Source organism: Oncorhynchus kisutch, linkage group LG6, assembly GCF_002021735.2.
Source record: "Oncorhynchus kisutch isolate 150728-3 linkage group LG6, Okis_V2, whole genome shotgun sequence".
NCBI lineage: Eukaryota > Metazoa > Chordata > Actinopteri > Salmoniformes > Salmonidae > Oncorhynchus > Oncorhynchus kisutch.
This window is the reverse complement of record NC_034179.2, coordinates 29395871-29420911: the sequence shown is the minus strand read 5'-3', so window position 1 is coordinate 29420911 and position 25041 is coordinate 29395871. Positions and strand designations below refer to the sequence as shown.

At 43.7% G+C, this 25041-nt stretch overlaps 1 protein-coding gene across 1 annotated transcript in view; it reads left to right on the top strand.

The window, feature by feature from the left end:
* The first annotated feature begins 2788 nt into the window (after positions 1–2788).
* Positions 2789–25041, top strand: part of LOC109891782 (cGMP-dependent 3',5'-cyclic phosphodiesterase-like) — a 32816-nt gene continuing 10563 nt past the window's right edge. Inside the window, exons 1-17 of the mRNA XM_031826555.1 lie at positions 2789–3152; positions 13258–13347; positions 13544–13635; positions 13764–13873; positions 14036–14085; positions 14328–14387; positions 14489–14642; positions 14781–14833; positions 14940–15014; positions 15115–15156; positions 16150–16218; positions 16344–16474; positions 16598–16709; positions 21016–21055; positions 21152–21215; positions 24352–24433; positions 24550–24724. Coding sequence (XP_031682415.1) covers positions 3048–3152; positions 13258–13347; positions 13544–13635; positions 13764–13873; positions 14036–14085; positions 14328–14387; positions 14489–14642; positions 14781–14833; positions 14940–15014; positions 15115–15156; positions 16150–16218; positions 16344–16474; positions 16598–16709; positions 21016–21055; positions 21152–21215; positions 24352–24433; positions 24550–24724 — 1504 coding nt within the window. The 5' untranslated portion in view covers positions 2789–3047. The remainder of the gene's footprint in view (positions 3153–13257; positions 13348–13543; positions 13636–13763; positions 13874–14035; positions 14086–14327; positions 14388–14488; positions 14643–14780; positions 14834–14939; positions 15015–15114; positions 15157–16149; positions 16219–16343; positions 16475–16597; positions 16710–21015; positions 21056–21151; positions 21216–24351; positions 24434–24549; positions 24725–25041) is intronic.

The following is a 25041-nucleotide window of genomic DNA, read 5'->3' as shown; positions in this document are numbered from 1 at the left end:
GCCTGTGGTAAATGAGAACATGCACCGACATGAATCATCCACACAACGTTGTTTCCATTCACCATCATGCTAGCCCATTGCCTACCTCTGCCTTTCATTAAAAAAACCTAGGTTAACACACCAGATCACACACACCTGCTGTTCCCAATTTCAATGTTTTCCCACATTCTATTATTATTATTATTTTTAAATGTAACTAGTCAACCCAGTTAAGAACAAATTCTTATTTACAATGACGGCCTACCAGGGAACAGTTGGTTAACTGCCTTGTTCAGGGGCAGAACGGCAGATTTTTACCTTGTCAGCTCGGGGATTCGATCCAGCAACCTTTCGGTTACTGGCCCAACTCTCGAACCACTAGGTTACCTGCCACCCCATTATAATTCTCTCAGGTTTATATCGTCATTTTGATGTAACAAAGGGTTTAGGACTGGGTTTCTGGCATGTTGTGTGTAGCTACAGCACATTAGACCCCCCACCACTCTCAATCTCCCATAACGTTTTATTGGTGCTCTTGTGGGGCTAAGTGCCCCTCGCTCAATAAAAGGGCTTTCTAATATCCTTTTATTTTTCAGCTGTCTGTCATTAGCTGTGAGGCTGTGTGGGTAATTGCTTTACATTAGGAACTCAGGGCTGTTGAAGAGGCTCAGTCACCCTAGTAACAACCATGCACTCCATTCACCCCCAGTTCTTAAATCACTACCCCCATTAAGCTTCACACATTACCATAACCTGCTCATATTTGATGCAGATTGGCATTAAGATGACTCATGTACTGGAGGCAGCTCTGCAGAGTGGTCACTAGCTGGCACAGCCACAAAGTCATACAATCGGTTTTTAACCCTAACCCTAACTCTAACCTTAACCACACGGCTGACTGTCATTTTTTTATTTCACCTTTATTTAACCAGGTAGGACAGTTGAGAACAAGTTCTCATTTACAACTGCGACCGGGCCAAGATACAGTAAAGCAGTGCGACAAAAACAACAACACAGAGTTACACATGGAATAAACAAACATACAGTCAATAACACCATAGAAAAATCGATGCACAGTGTGTTCAAATGTAGGGTTAGGGAGGTAATACTATATTAGATGTTGCTGACTGGTCTGTCATTTAATTACCTTCTGACATAGACTGAATCATTTTCTACGTTTAATGGAAGTGGTTCTCTTGCAATGAGAAGACTTGCATGCCAATTACTGGTACAACATGTTTTAGAAAAAAAAATTCTGTGGTCCATCATGGAACTAGATTAGAAACCAAAGAGGGATTATCTTCCCGGTGGTGTCATGAATCTTTAAAGGCTTTATGAAGGAAAAAATAGACTGAGGTCTTAACATTTGTTAAAAAATAGTTTTCTTATTATTTATAATAATTTGTACCATTTGTATAACTCATGTTTGGTCATGTCAATAAATTGCCTATTACATGCTCAAGAGAATCTTTTTATTAACTCTCTGCCAGTCAGCTCTCATTCAGGGGTAATTGATTCAGTATAATTATGTACACGATAAAAAAAGCATTCAGATATAATTAGGTTTTTCTGCTTGAAAAGAGATTATGTTTATTTTATTCACAACTAATAGAATCACAGAAGCCTATGAAGTTTTCTTTGTGTTATTATCTGTGTCTTATTTCACAATGATGCTAAATGCACATGCTGATGTATTTCTGGGTGTTTTCTTTGCTGTGCTTTTCAGTAGGTGCAGCAGCTTTGAACTCTTGACAGGGGACAGGCCTGTTCTGATGTCAGGGTCTTGGTTCTTTGCTCTCATTATCATACAAAGGAGATTGCGTTGCATATGATTCCCCCAATGTTCTGTGTTCAGCTTTAGCCTATCAATAACAAAAGCTTTTAACTGGAAAGTCATATGCTATCACTTCATGGCTGTTTAGTTGCTGTTTAGTTGCTAAATATAAATATGAGTCAAATGGATCTTGTGTCAATGGAGATGACTCTTCAACGGGATGTTTACACAGGACCATTATTCATGTCACATTAATGTCACAACATCCTCCTGGATTATTAGAATGTAATAGAAATAGAAATCCCTTAATTGAATTAAAACTTAAACAGAAAAAAAATATGACCCAAATAAATATGACCGTAGGCTATGCACGGTACACTACAGACCAACCTGACAGTGCTATTATATGTTGATAGGCTTGTGCATGTGATAGAATGTTGCTCCATGAAGCCTTGTGTTACCAGAGCTTGCAAAAAGGGAACCCCCACCCCCACTGAGCCAGCCTCTCTGACCCTGGGCTGAAACAATATCTCTCACTCGTTGGCACTTAGATCGATATCCCTGTGAGTGTGAGAGTGAGAGTGAGAGAGAGAGTGAGAGAGAGAGTGAGAGTGAGAGAGAGACTAGGCATTTCGTGTTTGCTTCTCTATCTGTTTTTGGAGCCCTGCAGTTGTTCTGGAGCAGGTGGAGATGGCATTGGAGATATTCACAGACACTCACACAAAAATGCAGTTTCCATACCAGTGTGCAGATACTGGATTGCCCAAACCACACATGCAGACACATGTACACACAGGCACACACAACATAATAACCACACACAGTACTGTAATATATATTCCATTTACCAGTTGCTTTCATCCAAAGCAAATTACAGACATGAATGCCAACATTTTTACTTGTGGGTGGTCCCGGGAATCATACCCACTGTACTGGCGTTGCAAGATCCATAATTTACCAATTGAGCGACAGAGGACCAGAGAGAAGGGGGGCAGGGCAGAGTAGAGAGAGAGTTAGGGAGGAGGAGATTTGAAGAGAGACTTGAGAGAGAGAAAGAGAGAGGGAAAAGGAGAGAGTGAGAAGCCTGGAGCATGTGTAGATATGGTTAGGCTTGTTTATGTACTGAGACTCTGTCTCCACTGACAACCAGGAGAGTGTTAGAGGAAGAGAGCCAAGGAGACTGATAGAGACGTAGGGTTAGTGGCTGAAAGACAGAGAGAGACAAATAGAAAACGAAACATAGAGATAAAGAAAGTGATAAAGAGGGAGAGGAGGGCGCTATAGAAACACAGGTATGCTGCAGGGGGTTCTTATTGCCCTCTTTCGCTTCTTCAGGGGAGGGGGACGGCAGGTGTTCCCGCCGGTGGAGGAGAGAGGGCCATATTCAAACTCCGTACAGGTAAGACTCTGCTCTCCTTTCCCTTATCTTCCTTCTTCTAGCCCCAGGACATACAGTAGTAAAAAGTGTTCCAGCCTCCTGCCACGTGTCCAGTAGCTGAAAAAGTATCCATTGTCAAACTTGAGTAAAAGTAAAGACACTTTAATGGAAAATGACTCAAGAAAAAGTGAAAGTCACCCAGTAAAATACCACTTGAGTAAAAGTCTAAAAGTATTTGGTTTGAAATATACTTAAGTATCAAAAGTACATGCAATTGCTAAAATATATGTAAGTATCAAAAGTAAAAGTAAAAATAATTTCCCTATATTAAGCAAACCTGACAGAAAGATTTTTGTGCTTTTTAAATTTACGGATAGCCAGGGGAGCACTCCAACATAATTTACAAACGAAGCATTTGTGTTTAGTGAGTCTGCCAGATCAGAGGTTGTACGGATGATCAGGGATGTTCTCTTGATAAGTACGTGAATTGGACCATTGTCCCGTCTTGCTAAGCATTCAAAATGTAACAAGTACTTTTGGGTGTCATAGAAAATGTATGGAGTAAAACATATATTCATTTATTTAGGAATGTAGTGGAGTAAAACTAAAAGTTGTCAAAAATATAAATAGTAAAGTACAGATACCACAAAAAAAACTACTTAAGTAGTTCTTTCAAGTATTTGTACTTCAGTACTTTACCACCACTGCATGTGTCTGCACTCTAAGAACTATAGGACTGGCTTGTGTGTCTGTGAGATACTGTATGATCGGACACCATAGAGACAGCTGTCAGTCACATTTCAGCTGAAATCATTTGACATGCAGTAGTGAGCCAATCCCTGTGAGAGAGAGATGGTTCCCTCATGTTCAGAGTTGGAGGTATTTACATGTTCAATGCTCAGCTGATTTGTAGATGCTTCTGGATTGGCTGTGCTGTTTAGTTGGCTGTGCCGGTTGGTCAAATGGTTCATGCTTTACTGATGGCAACGTGGAGTGTATATGTGTGTATCTGTCTCTTTGTCTGTGTATTTATGTGATGAAAGGAGGGAGATAGAGCACGCTGAACACCTGTTAATGTAGTCACCTGTTAACAGTCACCTGTGATGGAAGCCAGACAGAAGGGGAACATGAATTATTTTGGAATCCCCTGACAAGTCACGAAACACATCACAACAAGAGAGACAACACAACACTACATAAAGAGAGACCTGAGACAAACACATAGCAAGGCAGCAACACATGACAACACAGCATGGTGGCAACAAGGTGAAGGTGATATGATCCTTGACTAGCCTCTCAAAGCACTTTATGATGACAGAAGTAAGTGCTACGGGGCGATAGTCATTTAATTCAGTTACCGTTGCATTCTTGGGTACAGGAACAATGGTTGACATCTTGAAGCATGTGTGGCATCAGACTGCGATAGGGAGAGATTGAATATGTCCGTAAACACACCAGCCAGGACGCGGCTAGGGATTACGTCTGGGACAGCAGCCCTGCAAAGGTTAACAAGTTTAAATGTCTTACTCAACTCGGCCACGGAGAAGGAGAGCCCACAGTCCTTGGTAGCGGGCTGCGTCAGTGGCACTGTGTTATCCTCAAAGGGGCAAAGAAGGTGTTTAGCTTGTCCGGAAGCAAGATGTTGGTGTCCGCGACGTGGCTGGTTTTCCTTTTGTAGTCCGTGATTGTCTGTAGACCCTGCCAAGTCTCGTGACTGAGCCGTTGAATTGCGACTCCACTTTGTCTCTATACTGATGTGTTACCTGTTTGATTGCCTTGCAGAGGGAATGATTACTCTATTTGCATTTTGCCATATTCCTAGTCACCTTGCCATGGTTAAAAGCGGTTTTGCGCAAATGCTGCTATCTGTCCACAGTTTCTGATTAGGCTAGGTTTTAATAGTCACAGTGGTTACAACATCTCCTATACACTTCCTGATAAACTCAGTCACCGTCTCAGTGTATTCGTGAATATTATTCTCGGAAGCTACCCGGAACATATCCCAGTCCTCATGATCAAAACAATCTTGAAGCGTGGATTCCGATCAGACCAGCGTTGAACAGTCATTAGCACGGGTACTTCCTGTTTGAGTGTCTGCCTATAGGTAAGGAGGAGCAAAATGGAGTGGTGGTCAGATTTTCCAAAAGAAGGGCGGGGGAGGGCCTCGCATCCCGTAAGTTTGAATAACTGTGGTTGAGTGTTTTAGCAACGCGAGTACTACAGTCGATATGCTGATACAATTTAGGCATCCCTTTTCTCAAATTTGCTTTGTTAAAATCCTCAGCTACAATAAATGCATCCTCAGGATATAATGTTTCCAGTTTGCATAAAGCCCAGTGAAGTTCCTTGAGGGCCGTCGTGGTATTGGCTTGAGGGGGGATATACACGGCTGTGACTATAATCTAAGAGAATTCTCTTGGGCGATAATACGGTTGGCATTTGATTGTGAGGTATTCTAGGTCAGGTGAACAAAAGTACTTGAGTTCCTGTATGTTATCACAATTACCCCATGAGTCGTTAATCATGAAACATACACCCCCAGAGAGGCGTTTATTCCTGTCGGCGCGATGAACTGAGAATCCAAATGGCTGGACAGGCTCCCACAGTATATCCTGAGAGAGCCATGTTTCTGTAAAACAGAGAATGTTACAATCCCTGATGTCTCTCTTGCCCTGAGCTCATCAACTTTATTATCCAGGGACTGAACAGTGAGTAATATACTCGGAAGCGGTTGGTGGTTTGCGCACCTCCATAATCGGGCTAGAAGACCGCTCTGAGTACCTCTCATTCGCCAGCGTTGTTTTGGGCCAGTCTCTGGAATCAGTTAAATTGCCCTGGGTGGTGCGAACAAAGGATCCGCTTCAGGAAAGTCATATTCCTGGTCGTAATGCTGGCAGTGTTGGTGAGGTACCGCCACTCTGATATCCAATAGTTCTTCCCGGCTGTATGCAATATCACATAACATTTTCTGGGCTAAAAATGTTAGAAATAATACATAAAAAGCAAACTACTGCAAAGTTTCCTAAGAACTAGAAGCGAGGCAGCCCTCTCTGTCAGCGCCATCTTTAAGCTTTTTTGAAAATTACTCTCCCTACAGGATAGAGCTCATTGTCCAGGATGAACAGCATACTTAGTACAGCAGCAACGACATTAGGGCCACCCCATATTAGACTTGATATTTTAGGGAAAATCCACTCAAAACTTTCCTTTGGTATTTTTTTCATTGGCCTGTTGTATGTCAACAGTCAGGTTTTCCAGTTAAAGGACTTTCAAGAAGCAATGTTTCACCAACCACATCATCAATTGAAATGTGTATTGAGGGCAAATGTGTATTGATTCTCTTTTGAAGTCTCTCAGAAAGTTAACAGAGCAATGGATTCATCTTTGTTTGGGAGAGTGTAGAACTCATATCATTGACTTCCCTTCTCCCCACTCAGCTCTGTAACAGCTGACTATGTCCACAGTAATCCTCCCATGAGTACTCTGACTGACAGTCTCAGTTGGTCTTCCATGCTAACTGACAGACAGGCAGGCAGGCCTGTGTCTATGCATGAGGTCATGGCTGCTCAGCCTCAGAGATAATCAGGGATGTTGTTGAGTGTCAAGCCCAAAGAACCCCATGTTGAGTCTGCTCATTAGTGATGCCACAGTGGTGCACGACTCTGAACTCTGTGATGCTTTTCCTGTTTGTCCACAGCACTTATCAGTGGGGTGCCTCTTAATGTGGGTGATGCTCAGCTCTAACTAACACCCTCCAGAGCCTTGTTTGCAAATGGAGACAGGTCCGATGGAAGGCTGGTGTTGGCAGTTGAGCAGCTTGTCAAAGCACAGTTGGGGTGAGGGTGTCAATCAGTGTTTTTTACTGTCAGTGTCAGCTCTCTGACGCACTCTGTGCGCATGCAATTGTGTAAAAATAGGGAAGGTATTTCCGGGCCACAACTAGCATGCTGCTAATCAATCTGGGCCCATTCATATACAGCTGAATCAGCAGGCCATCCTTCATCTTCATCTAGATGAAGTTCCTAAACTGTTGTTTAATGATACCAACAAACATTGTTTGTCTGACTACAGTGGAGGCTGGGGGTGAGAGGCACTGTGTTTATCTCTCTTCTGTCATCCCATTAAGCCCTTGACAACATTGTTTATATAGATTCAGACTTTCCTGTTTAGATGAAGTTCCTAAATCTGCATAGCTGATTTATATCCATCCGTACTAGGGTACATTCTCTTACGATCTTCTCTCTTATTCACATGGAATGAAGCTGAGAACCACTCAAACAAGCAACTTTTACTACTATACTATATGTAAGTGATTATGCCAGAGAAGCTGTGTTTGGAGGATATAATGGCACAGGTGTTGTTAGGCCCGAGACAAATTCAAGTGCTGGCAAATTGTGCATTCGGAAAGTATTCAGACCCCTTGACTTTTTCCACATTTTGTTACATTACAGCCATATTCTAAAATGGATTTAAAATATAATAATATTCATCAAACTACACACAATACCCCATAATGAAAGCAAATTATGTTTTTATAGAATTTTAGCAAATTTTTATAAAAAACAATAACTGATATCACATTTACATAAGTATTCAGACCCTTTACCCAGTACTTTGTTGAAGCAACTTTGGCAGTGATTACAGCCTAGATTCTTCTTGGGTATGACCCTACAAGCTTGGCACACCTGTATTTGGGGAGTTTCTCCCATTCTTCTCTGCAGATCCTCTCAAGCTCTGTCGGGTTGGTTGGGGTGTGTCACTGCACAGCCATTTTCAGGTCTCTCCAGAGATGTTTGATCGGGTTCAAGTCTGGGCTCTGGCTGGACCACTCAATGACATTCAGAGACTTGTCCTGAAGCCACTCCTGCGTTGACTTGGCTGTGTGCTTAGGGTCGTTGTCCTGTTGGAAGGTGAACCATCGCACCAGTCTGAGGTCCTCAGCGCTCTGGAGCAGGTTTTCATCAAGTATCTCTCTCTACATTCCTATGTTCAGCTTTCCCTCAATCCTGACTAGTCTCCTAGTCATCCCTGCAGCATGATGCTGCCCTTACCATGCTTCACAGTAGGGATGGTGCCAGGTTTCCTCCAGATGTGACACTTGGCATTCAGGCCAAAGAGTTCAATCTTGGTTTCATCAGACCAAAGAATCTTGTTTATGGGCTGAGAGTCCGTTAGGCACCTTTTGGTAAACTCTAAGCAGGCTGTCGTGCCTTTTACTGAGGAGTGGCTTCCATCTGGCCACTCTACCATAAAGGCCTGGTTGGTGGGTGGAGTGCTGCAGAGATTGTTGTCCTTCTGGAGGAACTCTGGAGCTTTGTCAGAGTGACCATCGGGTTCTTGGTCACCTCCCTGACCAAGGCCCTTCTCCCCCGATTGCTCTGTTTGGCCGGGCGGACAGCTCTAGGAAGAGTTTTGGTGGTTCCAAACTTCTTCCATTTAAGAATGATGGAGGCCACTGTGTTCTTGGGGGCCTTCAATGCTGCAGAAATGTTTTGGTACCCTTCGCCAGATCTGTGCCTCGACATAATCCTGTCTCGGAGCTCTATGGACAATTCCATCGACCTCATGGCTTGGTTTTTGCTCTGATATGCACTGTCAACTGTTGGACCTTATATATAGACAGGTGTGTGCCTTTCCAAGTCTTGTCCAATCTACTGAATTTACAGGTAGACTCCAATCAATTTGTAGAAACATCTCAATGATGATCAATGGAAACAGGATGCCCCTGAGTTCAATTTCGAGTCTCATAGCAAAGGGTATGAATACTTATCTATATTTATTTTATTTTTTATTTCACCTTTATTTAACCAGGTAGGCTAGTTGAGAACAAGTTCTCATTTGCAACTGCGACCTGGCCAAGATAAAGCATAGCAGTGTGAGCATACAACAAAGAGTTACACATGGAGTAAACAATTAACAAGTCAATAGGTTTTTCAGGTTTTTTATACTTAATACATTTGCCCAAATTTCAAAAAACCTGTTTTCACTTTGTCATTATGGGGTATTGTGTGTAGATTGATGTGGAACATTTTTTATTGAATACATTTTAGAATAAGGCTGTAAAGTCATTTGGGGGGGGGGGGGGGGGGAGTCAAGGTGTCTGAATACTTTCCGAATGCACTGTACATTTCTATATGAACCCCTCAGATTGCTCAGTCACAGTGTTTTCAGGCAGTCCTCCAATGGCTTAATGCTGAACCAAAAGGTCTGAACACCCCCTAACACACTATAACATATTAGCAGCAGATAGCACCATGTGTATGTAATAAACTGATGAAAATAGCAGATTGTGAGTGAGCTACCTGTCATACGTAAAGGTTAAAAGACAGATGTTTGACTCCAGAGATAAGTGTATCTGCCAAGCAAATGAATACAGGTTAGAGTAATAGTGTTGACACTCCTGTGAGGATGGTGTGGATGTTTTGGCATGTCTGTGTGCCACTGTCATTATCTTGATGTGATGAAAGAGGTCTCTGTATTAAACTAAACATGGAGTTTACAGAAACTTCCCAGGAGATTAAGAAGCTAGTAGCTTACGTAGGCAGACGGTGGTACTGTGAATTTCCCCCTATTTATCCTCCTTATGACGCATTCAGATATGGGTTTAATGCACTGAAATGACTGTGAAATTATGTTCTCATAGCTATGTACGTAATGCTCTCTCTCACTCTTTTTCTCTCTGTCGCTCACATGCGCTTTCCTTCCCCCCACTCTGTCAATTTTAACAAGCAGGGCCCTTCTTTGTCACTCCCAGGCCAATCTGCTTTAGAATACAGTGCTGCTTTAACTCCTGAGCTGCCTCTTAACATTTGACCTTTGACCTGGGGCAATGGCAGGCCAGCCTGAAGGTGACATCTGTCTTTGTCTGAGTTTGAGCAGAATTGAAAAGTCTCTCCTCTGTCATTTCATAAGCAATACTAACAGTATCATTGCTGGCAAACACACTTCAAACCCTTTAAGAAAAAGATGGGGGAAAGGAAATCTCAACATAAGCCTGATCATATTTCTTGACTGCTGCAGCTTAAGTCAGAGTTGGCTGGTAAAGGTGTTGGATGAGAAAATTACTGAACAAGACCATGCAGGCAAGACCTACTGCAACGAATGAGTGAGCATTACCTTCCTGATTTTATATACACACACACACATGCAGGCACGCACACACCCACGCACACAAGGTAAATGAGTCCACCTTAGTGTTTATCTTTAGACAGTGTTCAGACTTTGTCCTATAAACAGTAGCGAGGTGTCTTGTAAGTTTGCTCCCATTAGTCTCCACTCTGGTGGAGAAATAGGATTATATTGTATATAATAGGATTCATACGTCTTCCTGCTTTGGCGTCATTGGGCCTTTGTTCGCTGTATCTGCTTTATGTTTGGTACTATGTGTATATAAATGTACTGAAAATAGGTCACATGTCAGGAAGTTGTTCATGTGAGATGTGTGAAGTAGGCTATAGATAAATGAGACACACTGAAACAAGACTGGGACACAGAAAACTAGGGCAGACTTAGGGAGGGCGTATTGTAAAGCAGATTGGCCTGCCATATAGTGTAGGAGGAATCCTATTGATTCCAGGTGATGTGATTACTTGGTGCTTATATTCTCCATAAGGTTACTGTGAACTTTAGCATAGATCAATTCAACCAGCAGACACATGACTCCACACGCAATGGGTGCTGGGGTGGTTCAGATGACCTTTGTCTGACTCACCCTGGGTGTGTGCATGTGCATCTGTGTGCGTGTGTTTTCCTCCCTTATTCACAATGTTTAGGAGTGCACAGGTACGTGTTGCTGCCTGTAAAATAACTCCAACGTCAGTAGCATTTGCATCAGAAATTCCTCACACTTGTAAGATAAAGAGGGTAAACACCAGATGCTGCTATGGAAGCACAAACACTATTACTTCCTGTGCTGTTATTTACCTGAGACACCCCTATATGACGTACATTCCACAGACACTAGAGGGAGAGGTCATGTTTGCTCTGCTCCTCCGAAGGGCTCTGAGAAAAGTGATAGTGTTGAAAGACGTTGCCAAGCAAGACACTACTGAATCAGGTTCAGCAACATAGCTCAATCAGCATAGCACGTTTTACAAAAGGGATGCCGTTTTTGTATTTGTATTTATTGAGGATCCCCATTACAGTAGATGCTGCCAAGGCAGCTCCTGGGGTCCAGCAACATTAATGCAGTTATATATATACAATTTAAAATATGACATTTCTTAACACTTTTCACAACACATTAAGTGTGTTCCCTCAGGCCACTGCTCTACTACCACATATCTACAATACAAAATCCATGTGTACGTGTGTGTAGAGTGCGTGTCTTATCATGTGTATGTGTGTCTGAACCTGTGTGTGTCTCTTCACAGTCCCCACTGTTCCATACGGTGTATTTTTATCTGCTTGCATCAGTTACCTGATGTGAAATAGAGTTCCATGTAGCCATGGCTCTATGTAGTACTGTGCGCCTTCCGTAGTCTGTTCTTGACTTGGGGACTGTGAAGGGACCTGGTGGCATGTCTTGTGGGGTATGCATGGGTGTCTGAGCTGTGTGCTAGTAGTTTAAACAGACACCTAGGGTGCTTTCAACATGTCAACACTTCTTACACAAACAAGTAGTGATGAAGTCAATCTCTCCTCCATTTTGAGCCATGAGAGATTGACATGCATATTATTAATGTTAGCTCCATATGTACATTTAAGGGCCGGCCGTGCTGCCCTGTTCTGAGCTAATTGTAATTTTCCAAGGGTCCTTCTTTGTGGCCCCTGACCATATGACTGAACAGTAGTCCAGCTGCAACAAAACTAGGGCCTGTAGGACCTATCTTGTTAAAAAGGCAGGACAGCTCTTTATTATGGAGAGACTTTTCCCATTGCTACCTACTGTTGTATCAACATGTTTTGACCATGACAGTTTACAATACAGGGTTCTCCAAGCAGTTTAGTCACCTCAACTTATTTGTCCCACATACAAATGCTTTAAGTTTATTATAATTTTCTATTATTTAAAAATGTTTTACTCCCTTTTCTCCCCAATTTCGTGGTATCCAATTGTTAGTAATTACTATCTTGTCTCATCGCTACAACTCCCATACGGGCTCGGGAGAGACGAAGGTCGAAAGCCATGCGTCCTCCGAAACACAACCCAACCAAGCCGCACTGCTTCTTAACACAGCGCGCATCCAACCCGGAGGCTTGGTTGGCACACACTGTGCCCGGCCTGCCACAGGAGTCGCTGGTGCACGATGAGACAAGGATATCCCTACCGGCCAAACCCTCCCTAACCCGGACGACGCTAGGTCAATTGTGCGTCGCCCCACGGACCACCTGGTCGCGGCCGGCTGCAACAGAGCCTGTCTCTGGTGCTAGCTGGTGGCACAGCTAGCGCTGCGATGCAGTGCCCTAGACCACTGCGCCACCCGGGAGGCCTATGCTTTTAGTTTTTTTATGTTTAACTGAGCACACGCTGGTTTCTGGGATTAAGGAGTATCACTGTGTATGATGAAGTTGTTTCTCCAGACCTGTTTGTAATTTACTCTAAGGCAAGTGAAGGTTGCCTGTGTGACAAGTGTGTGTGTAAGCATGTGTACATGTGTGCGCGAGCTGATACAAGGCACTATAAAACAGGCACCCTCTCCAGGGCATTCACTGTGCATGTAAACATTAAACTGTTGTCATTGCAAAAAATACAGCTATCAAACAATATTAAAACCAATTTCCATAATTTAGATAAATTATAAAGGAACACAGAATGTCCTTTGACAATGCAATGAATATAACATAATCTACTTTAATTTACTTAATATTCTGTCTTACAATTGGAGGCGGAGTGTTGGGTTGTCAGTCACAGTTTGACAGTTAGAGAATTGACCCAGCTACATCCTTTGAGATAAGGCCTAATATACTGCATTGATTGATGTAATGGTGAGTGTGTTGTAAGTGTCACTGGTCGGTCTGGCTGTACTCTACAGTGCATGTGTCTCCAGTGAATATGAGCTACTGGAGAGGCAGCTCTGTGTGAGTAACATCCAGAGCCCATTCCTCCACCTCCTTCTTCTCTGTGTATCTGTGCATCAAAGTCACTACAGTATTAATTATTCTTTCCCCTTATTTTATTTCCCAGTATGCATTGCTCCAACTGGCCTCAGTCACAGACTCCTCTTCCCTGCAGGATGCCATCAGAGAGGCTCTCCAGACTGTCTTTTATGAAGTGGTGTGTATCTACCGTCTCCATCATGATTTATATATATGGTCTGTCTCCATCCTATTCAGCACCATACTGTATTCTCCCTGGGTGAGGGTTGACCATCCACTTGAACATGTTTGACCAAATAATGTTACAAAACATTTTTTACAACCATATTTTCTCCCCCCTCTAACAGGCTGCCCTCCCCCTCTCTCTATTATAGGACAGTGTATACATCTATCTATTGGATGCAGAGACAGGACGCTTGTGGTGTGAAGAACCACCCCATGAGCTACCGAAGGAGGGGAGACTCAGGTAATCGGCAGGGCTGATCTGGTGCCCAGTTGACCTGTACTTCAGACCGTACTAATTCAGTCTTCATTTTCACTCTAGTGACATTGTTTGTGATGTTCCTAAATCAATAAAATCTCTGTCTTTCTAAGGGATGTGGTTGTCCAGCAGAGGAGAGTACAGTGTGAAGGACTTCCTTCCTCAGAGCTGCAGGAGCAACAGAGAGAGAGACTAACAGAGCCACTGCAGCAGGACAAAAGAGGTGTGTGTTTGTGTATCTGGCTGTGTTGCAGGATGAGCAACAGCAACTATACTCTAAAAGATTTGAGAGAGTTCAAAACAGTCCACAGTCCTCCTCCTGGCTAATACTTTCCTCCTCTCTACCCAATCATTTTCCCATCTATCTTCTGCACGTCCACCACAGTGTTGATCATTCCAATCCTGGACCAGGGTGTAACTACCGCCCTCCTCTTGGTGAGCATGCTCCTCATCATTTACATTTAGTGACTAGGGTTAAGTGCCTTGCTCAAGGGCACATCGATAGATGTTCACCTAGTCGACTCAGGGATTCAAACCAGCAACCTTTCTGTTACTGGCCTAACGCTATTAACTGCAACCTTCCGCCCTCATAACCCTCTCACCTCTCTGCCTTACATTATCAAAGATATCACTTTAATATGACTGCCTGTTACATGGTGTCTTCTCTATTCTGAAAGGTTTGCTGTACACAGCCCACTAAAGCTCAGGAACAAAGCCTTGATGTACTGGAGAGACATGTGAGTCTGAAGTGTCCTTCTCCAGACCCACCAGTCCTTTAATACGATCACATTCTGAGACAGCAGGCCTACTGCTGGTACAACTCTGATTTTCCTCACAGGTCACCATAGCCTGTAAGAGAGTCCAGGCCCTGCAGGGTCAAAGGCTCACCCAGGGGTTAGAGGTCAACAGGAAATCATATCTATCCCTGACCAGGAGGACCACACCTGATGTGGACTACAGTGCACTGGACCATCAGATCCTGAGGCTTTGTGGTATGATAGTGCGATGGGGCCCAGCACTTGTGTTCTGCCGTCTATAGACTCGTCATTGTTGAGTATATTGGATAATAGTAGTTAATAATATATTACTATGTGTAAAGACTTTGTTGATTCTTTCACTGTCTACTATAGGAGAGCTGTATGACCTGGACGCTGCCACCCTCCAACTAAAAGTAATCCGTTATGTGAGTCCAGAACCAGAAATAAACTGATTTATAGAAGCTGGTTGATCATTTGATTGATACACAGAGTGACTGTTTGACTGAATCGGTTGTATTGTTGTTTTCACAGCTGGAGGCGCAGACTCATTCCTTGTGCTGCTGTTTACTTCTGGTATCAGAGGATAACCAACAGCTGTTCTGTCAGGTACACATGTACACACACAATATTCAATATTCTAAAATGACGCAAAAGTGCAAAAATTCAAACAAAAACAAGTTTGTTAGATGTCTTTGTTATTCCTCAGGTAGTTGGAGACAAGGTTCTGAAGGCGGAGATCAGTTTCCCTGTAAGTTATACAACACAACCCTTCTATCCCTCTGACATTACCACCTGTGCCCCTGACTCTCTCTCTCTCTCTCTCTCTCTCTCTCTCTCTCTCTCTCTGTCTGTCTGTCTGTCTGTCTGTCTGTCTGTCTGTCTGTCTGTCTGTCTGTCTGTCTGTCTGTCTGTCTGTCTGTCTGTCTGTCTGTCTGTCTGTCTGTCTGTCTGTCTGTCTGTCCCTCACTCTGTCTGTCTGTCTGTCTGTCTGTCCCTCACTCTGTCTGTCTGTCCCTCACTCTGTCTGTCTGTCTGTCTGTCTGTCTGTCTGTCTGTCTGTCTGTCTGTCTGTCTGTCTGTCTGTCTGTCTGTCTGTCCCTCACTCTGTCTGTCTGTCTGTCTGTCTGTCTGTCTGTCTGTCTGTCTGTCTGTCTGTCTGTCTGTCTGTCTGTCTGTCTGTCTGTCTGTCTGTCTGTCTGTCTGTCCCTCACTGTCTGTCTGTCTGTCCCTCACTCTGTCTGTCTGTCTGTCCCTCACTCTGTCTGTCTGTCTGTCCCTCACTCTGTCTGTCTGTCTGTCCCTCACTCTGTCTGTCTGTCTGTCCCTCACTCTGTCTGTCTGTCTGTCCCTCACTCTGTCTGTCTGTCTGTCTGTCTGTCTGTCTGTCTGTCTGTCTGTCTGTCTGTCTGTCTGTCCCTCACTCTGTCTGTCTGTCTGTCCCTCACTCTGTCTGTCTGTCTGTCTGTCTGTCTGTCTGTCTGTCTGTCTGTCTGTCTGTCTGTCTGTCTGTCTGTCTGTCTGTCTGTCTGTCTGTCTGTCTGTCTGTCTGTCTGTCTGTCTGTCTGTCCCTCACTCTGTCTGTCTGTCTGTCCCTCACTCTGTCTGTCTGTCTGTCCCTCACTCTGTCTGTCTGTCTGTCCCTCACTCTGTCTGTCTGTCTGTCTGTCCCTCACTCTGTCTGTCTGTCTGTCTGTCTGTCTGTCCCTCACTCTGTCTGTCTGTCTGTCTGTCTGTGATCCAGCTGTCATTTGGCAACCTTGGTCAGGCTGTGGAGAAGAGGAAGAGCATCTCTCTGCAAGACGTCACTCAAGTAAGAACACTGAAATGTCCCCTGATCAGTATTGTAGTGTTAACAGTAGTACGTTAGGATATGTTTGATGGTCGTGTCCTCTACATCTCTGCCCCTTTTCCCTCTTCTCTGGGCTGATACTGTAGAAGGAACACCAGCAGCTGAACAGCACTCTGGGATTTGAAGTTCTCTCCATGCTGTGTGTTCCTGTTGAGTGTCGGGCCACCACCAAGGTTGTGGCCCTTGCCTGTGCCTTCAACAAAAAAGGAGCAGACAGGTATAGAGCTGTGTGTGTTAGCATAAGCATGCAAACTTCTGTCTGAGTGTATGTGTGCGTGCTTGCATAGCTGCATAGGTTTGTGTCTTGCTGTAAAATGTGTGTGTGCTTGTCATTCTTCAGACACACAGAAGTGGATGAACACATAGTGCAGCACTGTTTCTGCTACACTTCCTCAGTACTGACCAGCACATTGGCATTCCAAAAGGAACAGAGACTCAAGTATGAATGCCAGGTAAGGAGACGCTACCTGACTGCACCCCTCATGAAAAAGTACTACTGAATTACTACTCATCACTACTACACAAGATCTGCACAAAATGTACTGTTTTACTACTTGATTGCTATTGAGATGTATAGTAAACCAGTAGTGATTTATGTAGTAAATTGGGACATTTCACTACCGGAGAACACTACATTATTCCTTCCCAAATCACTACATAGTTCCCCATTAATGACTATGTAACTACTGAGCTTTTGTGTATTTGGTATTTTATTGGGATCCCCATTAGCTGTTATGAAAGCAGCAGCTACTTTTCCTGGGGTCCACACAAAACATGGAACTTGACATAATACAGAACATTAATAAACAAGATGTCACACCCTGACCATAGAGAGCCCTCTGTTCTCTATGGTGTTTATGTCAGAGCGTGACTGGGGGGGTTATCTAGTTTATAGATTTCTAGGTTGGTGGTTTGTGTGGTTCCCAATTAGAGGCAGCTGGTAATCGTTACCTCTAATTGGGGATCAAATTTAGGTAGGCTTTTTCCCCACCTGCATTTGTGGGATATTGATTGTTTGTGTTAGTGTGTCTGGGCACTACGTCCTCACGGTCTTTGTACGTTTTGTTATTTTGTTTTGTTAGATTTACTTAAATAAATATGTGGAACTATACTCACGCTGCGCCTTGGTCAGCTCATTTCCAAGATCGTAACAGAATATCCCACCAACAAAGGACCAAGCAGCGTGAAAATGAGGTAAGGACGTTTTGGACTTGGGAGGACATGAGAGGAGACGAGACCCTTCCTTGGCGGGAGTTGCCAAGGAGCATGGAAGGACAGCGACGACACCGGGGAGCACGGCCACAGAAACCCCATGGAGCTGGTGGTCGAGCAGCAGAGAGTGCCAGAGCCTGTTTGGGAGTTGGAGGAGGAATTTGATGAAAGATTCCGGAGAGAGGTGGTAGCGATGAGAATGCTGCCGTACAGGTGTGCTGAAGAACGTGACACCAGTCCGGTGCCATCTGCACCGGTTTTACGCATCAGGCCTCCAGTGCGTCTCCCCAGTCCGGTACATCCTGTGCCCGTTCCCTGCACTCTCCCTGAAGTGCGTGTCACCAGTCCGGTACCACCAATGCCGGCTCCACGCACTAGGCATCCAGTGCGCATTCACAGTCCAGAGCTTCAGGCGACGGTTCACAGTCCAGAGCTTCCGGCGACGGTTCACAGTCCAGAGATTCTGGCGGTGGTTCACGGTCCAGAGGTTCCTACGGCGGTTCCCGGTCCAGAGCTTCTGGCGACGTTTCACTGTCCGGAACCTCCGGTGACGTTTCACGGTCCTGAACCTCCCGCGACGGTCCACGGTACGGAACCTCCAGCGGGGCCCAGTCCGGGGCACAGTCCGGGCACGGCGTCCAGGGGCCCAGTCAGGTCACAGCGTCCAGTCCAGCTCCAAGGCCGGAGCCTTCCTCTGCACCGATGCCCAGTCCAGGCACGGCGGCCAACTCAGCTCCATGACCGGAGCCTTCCTCGGCGCCGGTGCCCAACCCAGCTCCATGGCCGGGGTTCTCCTCTGCGCAGATGCCCATGGCATTCTACCTGGCTCCATGGCCGGACCTGTGGTTTGGGCGGGGGCAAAGAGCCGCCACCGACACTAGTCACCCCCCCCCCCCCCTACCCTCCCCATTTGGTTTCAGGTTTTGCGGCCGGAGTCCGCACCTTTTGGGTGGGGGGTTGGGTACTGTCACGCCCTGACCATAGAGAGCCATCGGTCAGAGCGTGACTGGGGGGGTTATCTAGTTCATAGATTTCTAGGTAGGTGTTTTGTGTGGTTCCCAATTAGAGACAGCTGGTAATCTTTGCCTCTAATTGGGGATCATATTTAGGTAGGCTTTTTCCCCACCTGCATTTGTGGGATATTGATTGTTTGTGTTAGTGTGTCTGGGCACTACGTCCTCACGGTCTTTGTACGTTTTGTTATTTTGTTTTGTTAGATTTACTTAAATAAATATGTGGAACTATACTCACGCTGCGCCTTGGTCAGCACATTTCCAAGATCGTGACACAAGAGCAGCTCAAGGACAGAACTACATGAATTTAAAAACGGTACACATAGCCTACATATCAGTACATACACAAAACATATCTAGGTCAAATAAGGGAGAGGCATTGTGTTGTGAGATGTTGCTTCATCGGTTTAAAATCAGGTTTGCTGTTCATTTTGAGCAATATGAGATAGAAGGAAGTTCCATGCCAGAATGGTACTCTTTCTTGAATGTGTTCTGGATTTGGAGACTGTGAAAATACCCCTGGTGGCATGTCTGGTGGGGTAAGGGTGTGTCAGAGCTGTGTGTAAGTTAACTATGCAAACAATTTGGACTTTTATTTGGACACGTTTATTATAAAAAGAAGTGATGCAGTCAGTCTCTCCTAAACTCTTAGCCAAGAGAGACTGGCATGCATAGTATTTACAGTACCAGTCAAAAGTTCAGACACACCTACTCATTCAAGGGTTTTCCTTTATTTAAAAAAAACTATTTTCTACATTGTAGATTAATAGTGGAGATTTCAAAACTATGAAATAACACATAGTAGTAACCAAAAAAGTGCTAAACATAATCAAAATATATTTTCTATTTGAGTAGCCACCCTTTGCCCCGATGACAGCTTTGAAAACACTTGGCATTCTCTCAACCAGCTTCATGAAGTAGTCACCTGGAATGCATTTCAATTAACAGGTGTGCCTTGTTAATTTGTGGAATTTCTTTCCTTCTTAATGCATTTGAGACAATCAGTTATGTTGTGACAAGGTAGGGGTGGTATACAGAAGATGGCCCTATTACGGTCCATATTATGGCAAGAACAGCACAAATAAGCAAAGATAAATGACAGTTCATTACATTAAGAGATGAAGGTCAGTCAATCCAGAAATTTCAAGAACTTTGATAAGTTTATTCAAGTACAGTAGCAAAAAAACATCAAGCGCTATGATGAAACTGGCTCTCATGAGGACCGCCACAGGAAAGGAAGATCCAGAGTTACCTCTGCTGCAGAGGATACGTTCATCAGAGTTACCAGCCTCAGACATTGCAGCCCAAATAAATGCTTCACAGAGTTCAAGTAACAGACATCTCAAGATCAACTTTTCAGAGGAGACTGCATGAATCAGGCCTTCATGGTTGAATTGCTGCAAAGAAACCACTACTAAAGGACACCAATAAGAAGAAGAGACTTGCTTAGGCCAAGAAACATGAGCAATGGATATTAGACTGATGGAAATCTGTCCTTTGGTCTGATGAGTCCAAATTTGAGATTTTTGTTTCCAACCGTGTCTTTGTGAGACGGAGAGTAGGTGAACGGATGATCTCCGCATGTGTAGTTTCCACCGTGAAGCATGGAGGTGGTGTGATGGTGTGGGGGTGCTTTGCTGGTGACACTGTCAGTGATTTATTTAGAATTCAAGGCAGACTTAACCAGCATGGCTACCACAACATTCTGCAGCGATACGCCATCCCATCTGGTTTGTGCATAGTGGGACTATCATTTGTTTGTCAACAGGCCAATGACTCAACACACCTCCAGGCTGTGTAAGGGCTATTTGACCAATAAGGAGAGTGATGGAGTGCTGCATCAGATGACAATCACAATCACTTGACCTCAACAGCATGTGAGATGGTTTGGGATGATGGCTAATGGCTAAGTGGTCTTTTTTGTCTAGCAATCTTTTTGATGTGGTAAAAAGTTATATAAATGGCTAAACAACTACATGAAAGTATTCATAAAACATACAGGAAAGTTAAACGTACAGATGGTGACAGCACAAGGGCAATGAAAGACAGGATGACGAAGAATGAAAGATGATTACATTCAGGATTGTCAAAAAGTAGCTAGATAACAACAACCAACTACTTCGTGTTTTGTGTACTTCTGTGGTCGCAAAAAGCCGGCGTAGTCTGGCTGTAGTGTTGTGATACTTATTTACTACTAACATCAATTCATAAAAATCTACCTGATTACTACTGGAAACACTACTGTTTCCTACTGAAAAGTACACAACTCTACTTGTGTAGCTTGAGTAGTGCGTAAACTACACATTCACTTCACAATCCCTACAGGTCTCTACATAGTCACAACTGTGCGACAAGGTTTTATGTAGTAATTCAGTAGTACTTTGAGGGACTGACCACCCAATGTACTGAGCCTTGCTCGGAGTGACTGCCTTTTGTCCATCACGATCCCTAACTTGGTGAGGATATTTAGCTAGTCCACAAATACGCTTCTAGTCTTCTCAACTGTTTCCTGTGTCTGTCTGTGTTCATATAGGCACTGCTTCAGGTCGCCAAAAACCTTTTCACACACCTGGGTAAGTATCATACTTGACCTATTATCCTTGTGTTAGTGGCACAGTGGGGCATAATTTTTTGCTGTTATAACAACATTTATATATCTCGGTCTCCAGATGATGTATCAGTCCTGCTAAAAGAGATCATTGCAGAAGCACGGAGTCTCACCAGTGCAGAAATGTAAGTACTGTATTACCATAAGGCTATCACAAGCATTGTAACAAAAGCCTAAAGCTGTGTTTGAATACTCATATTAACCGCACTATTTGTGATGTGAATTGAGTATACAGTATGCTTATAGCTCATTGTAACGCCGTTCTTCGTTTGTTGAAAGAGAGGACCGAAATGCAGCGTGGTGGTTACTCATGTTCTTTAATGAATGAATGACGATACATGAAATAACTATTAAATACGAAAACAACAAACGGAACGTGAAACCTAATACAGCCTATCTGGTGAACACTACACAAAGACAGGAACAATCACCCACGAAATACAAAGTGAAACTCAGGCTACCTAAATACGGTTCCCCATCAGAGACAACAAGAATCACCTGACTCTGATCGAGAACCGCCTCAGGCAGCCCAAGCCTAACTAGACACACCCCTAATCATTAGCAATCCCAATCCTATAAAACCCCAATACGAAACACAACACATAAACCCATGTCACACCCTGGCCTGACCAAAATATATAACGAAAACACAAAACACTATGACCAAGGCGTGACACTCATAGTATGGATATAGTTAGTATGCCAAAGTTCCCGGATGTCGTACTAAATTCGCCAAAATACGAAGTATACATGCACTGGACACTATTTCTGTGCTTTTGGGTCCACAATACAATACTTCAGAAAATGAGCGTGGCTTCACAACATTTTCAGATTCGAAGAAAATGGCGGAAAATATGCAGTTGAAGCAAAGAAGTCGGACGAGAGCGGATACAAATTCATTGCTTTAACTAATTATGAAAAATGTTAAGATGAGCAATGTAATAAAGTAATGATTTTTCAAATAAGTTACATTACACATTATGTTGGCTGACAATTTGTTAGCTATGCTATCCTTACCAACCACATAGCATTACAGCAGAATGTATGTTAGCTAGTTACCTAACATTAGTTGGCTACTAATACATCGAACTTGCCAGGCAGTATATTAACTATATGCTATCTAACTAACCACCCAATGTTTATTGACTTGATTATTTACATAATTTTTAGCCAAGTGGAAGAGTCATTGTGAGTTTCAATGGACATTGTTAATTCTGGCTATCTACTCAGATTTCAGAGCACTCTCCTGCAGAATAACGGATTAATTTACGAACGCTCAACACCCGTTGAAACAAAAAATATATATATATTGTTGCCAGCAGTACAGTTACAGTCACCAACGCTCTGGATAACATGAAAACAGCTTAACCAGCTGTGCTAGGGTGGGTAAAATGGTGAGAGTGAGGTGTTTTTTGTGTCTGGAAGTAATTAGCCAACGTTAAACAGTTAGCTAGGGTGCTTGACTGCCATTGAATGCTACAAAAGCGAAACGCTCTGAATTTACGAATGGACAGTCTGACAACACTCTAGAGACTTACGAACGCCCAGAGCGCACTTTGGCACTCCAGATTGAATTTACACACACAACCAAAATCATAAAATGTTTAGTTAGTAATTTGTTATCTAACAAGCTAGCAACAGGTTGCATAGCAACAGCATCAATTTCCAGAAGACAAGCGAAGCTCTAGTATGCTCAACTGAAATGATACCATTCGCTTACAGTATACTAAAATGATCTAATAGTATATAGTACAGTTGTGGCCAAAAGTTTTGAGAATGACACAAATATACATTTTCATAAAGTCTGCTGCCTCAGTTTGTGTGATGGCAATTTGCATATACTCCAGAATGTTATGAAGAGTGATCAGATGAATTGCAATTAATTGCAAAGTCCCTCTTTGTCATGCAAATGAATGCATTCCCAAAAAACATTTCCACTGCATTTCAGCCCTGCCACAAAAGGACCAGCTGACATCATGTCACTGATTCTCTCGTTAACACAGGTGTGAGTGTTGACGAGGACAAGGCTGGAGATCACTCTGTCATGCTGATTGAGTTCGAATAACAGACTGGAAGCTTCAAAAGGAGGGTGGTGCTTGGAATCATTGTTTTTCCTCTGTCAGCCATGGTTACCTGCAAGGAAACACATGCTGTCGTCATTGCTTTGCACAAAAAGGGATTCACAGGCAAGGATATTGCTGCCAGTAAGATTGCACCTAAATCAACCATTTCTCGGATCATCAAGAACTTCAAGGCGAGGGGTTCAATTGTTGTGTAGAAGGCTTAAGGGCACTCAAGAAAGTCCAGCAATCGCCATGACCGTCTCCTAAAAACATCAGGGACAGACTGATATTCTGCAAAAGGTACAGGGATTGGACTGCTGAGGACTGGGGTAAAGTCATTTCTCTGATGAATCCCCTTTCCGATTGTTTGGGGCATCTGGAAAAAAGCTTGGCCGGAGAAGACAAGGTGAGCGCTACCATCAGTCCTGTGTCATGCCAACAGTAAAGCATCCTGAGACCATTCATGTGTGGGTTGCTTCTCAGCCAAGGGAGTGGGTTCACTCACAATTTTGCCTAAGAACACAGCCATGAATAAAGAATGGTACCAACACATCCTCCGAGAGAAACTTCTCCCAACAATCCAGGAACAGTTTGGTGACGAACAATGCCTTTTCCAGCATGATGGAGCACCTTGCCATAAGGCAAAAGTGATAACTAAGTGGCTCGAGGAACAAAACATTGATATTTTGGGTCCATGGCCACGAAACTCCCCAGACCTTAATCCCATTGAGAACTTGTGGTCATTCCTCAAGAGGCGGGTGGACAAACAAAAACCCACAAATTCTGATAAACTCCAAGCATTGATTATGCAAGAATGGGCTGCCGTCAGTCAGGATGTGGCCCAGAAGTTAAGTTAAGCATGCCAGGGCAGATTGCAGAGGTCTTGAAAAAGAAGGGTCAGCACTGCAAATATTGACTCTTTGCATCAATTTCATGTAATTGTCAATAAAAGCCTTTGACACTTATGAAATGCTTGTAATTATACTTCAGTATTCCATAGTAACATGTGACAAAAATATCTAAAGACACTGAAGCAGCAAACTTTGTGAAAATTAATATTTGTGTTATTCTCAAAACTTTTGGCCATGACTGTATCACGACTGACGCATTAAGTATGTATTATACAGGATGTTAGTGTGGGTATTCGAGCACAGCCTTAGTATCACTGATTAATATGACCCATCTTTCTCTCCTCCAGTTGTTCTGTGTTCCTGTTGGACAGTGTCAGTCATGAGCTGGTTGCCAAGGTGTTTGATGGAGGAGTGGTTATCAATGAGGAAGTGGGTCTTTATCCTAAACTTACTCACATCAAAGCCCTAAGTTTAGTATAAGATAACATTTCATTGTAAATGGATGTTATTTCCATAGTATAATTGCCTTTTTCTTCTCATCTCAGACAGAGCTGCGTATCCCTGCTGACCAGGGCATAGCAGGCCATGTCGCCACCACAGGGAAGATCCTCAACATCACAGATGCCTACTCCCACCCTCTCTTCTACCGCGCCGTGGACGACAGCACAGGCTTCAGGACACGCAACATCCTCTGCTTCCCCATAAAGGATGAACACGGAGGTCTGTCTCTGCCTCTCTTTGTCTTTCTCTCTCCATTTCCCCCTCTCCCTATTTTTTTAATTACATTTTTTATTATTTTACCCCTTTTTCTCCCCAATTTCATGGTATCCAATTGGTAGTAGTTACTGTCTTGTCTCGTCACTGCAACTCCCGTACGGACTCGGGAGAGGCGAAGGTTGAGAGCCATGCGTCCTCCGAAACACAACCCAACCAAGCAGCACTGCTTCTTGACACAACGCACATCCAACCCGGAAGCCAGCCGCACCAATGTGTCGGAGGAAACACCATACACCTAGCGACCTGGTCAGTGTGCACTG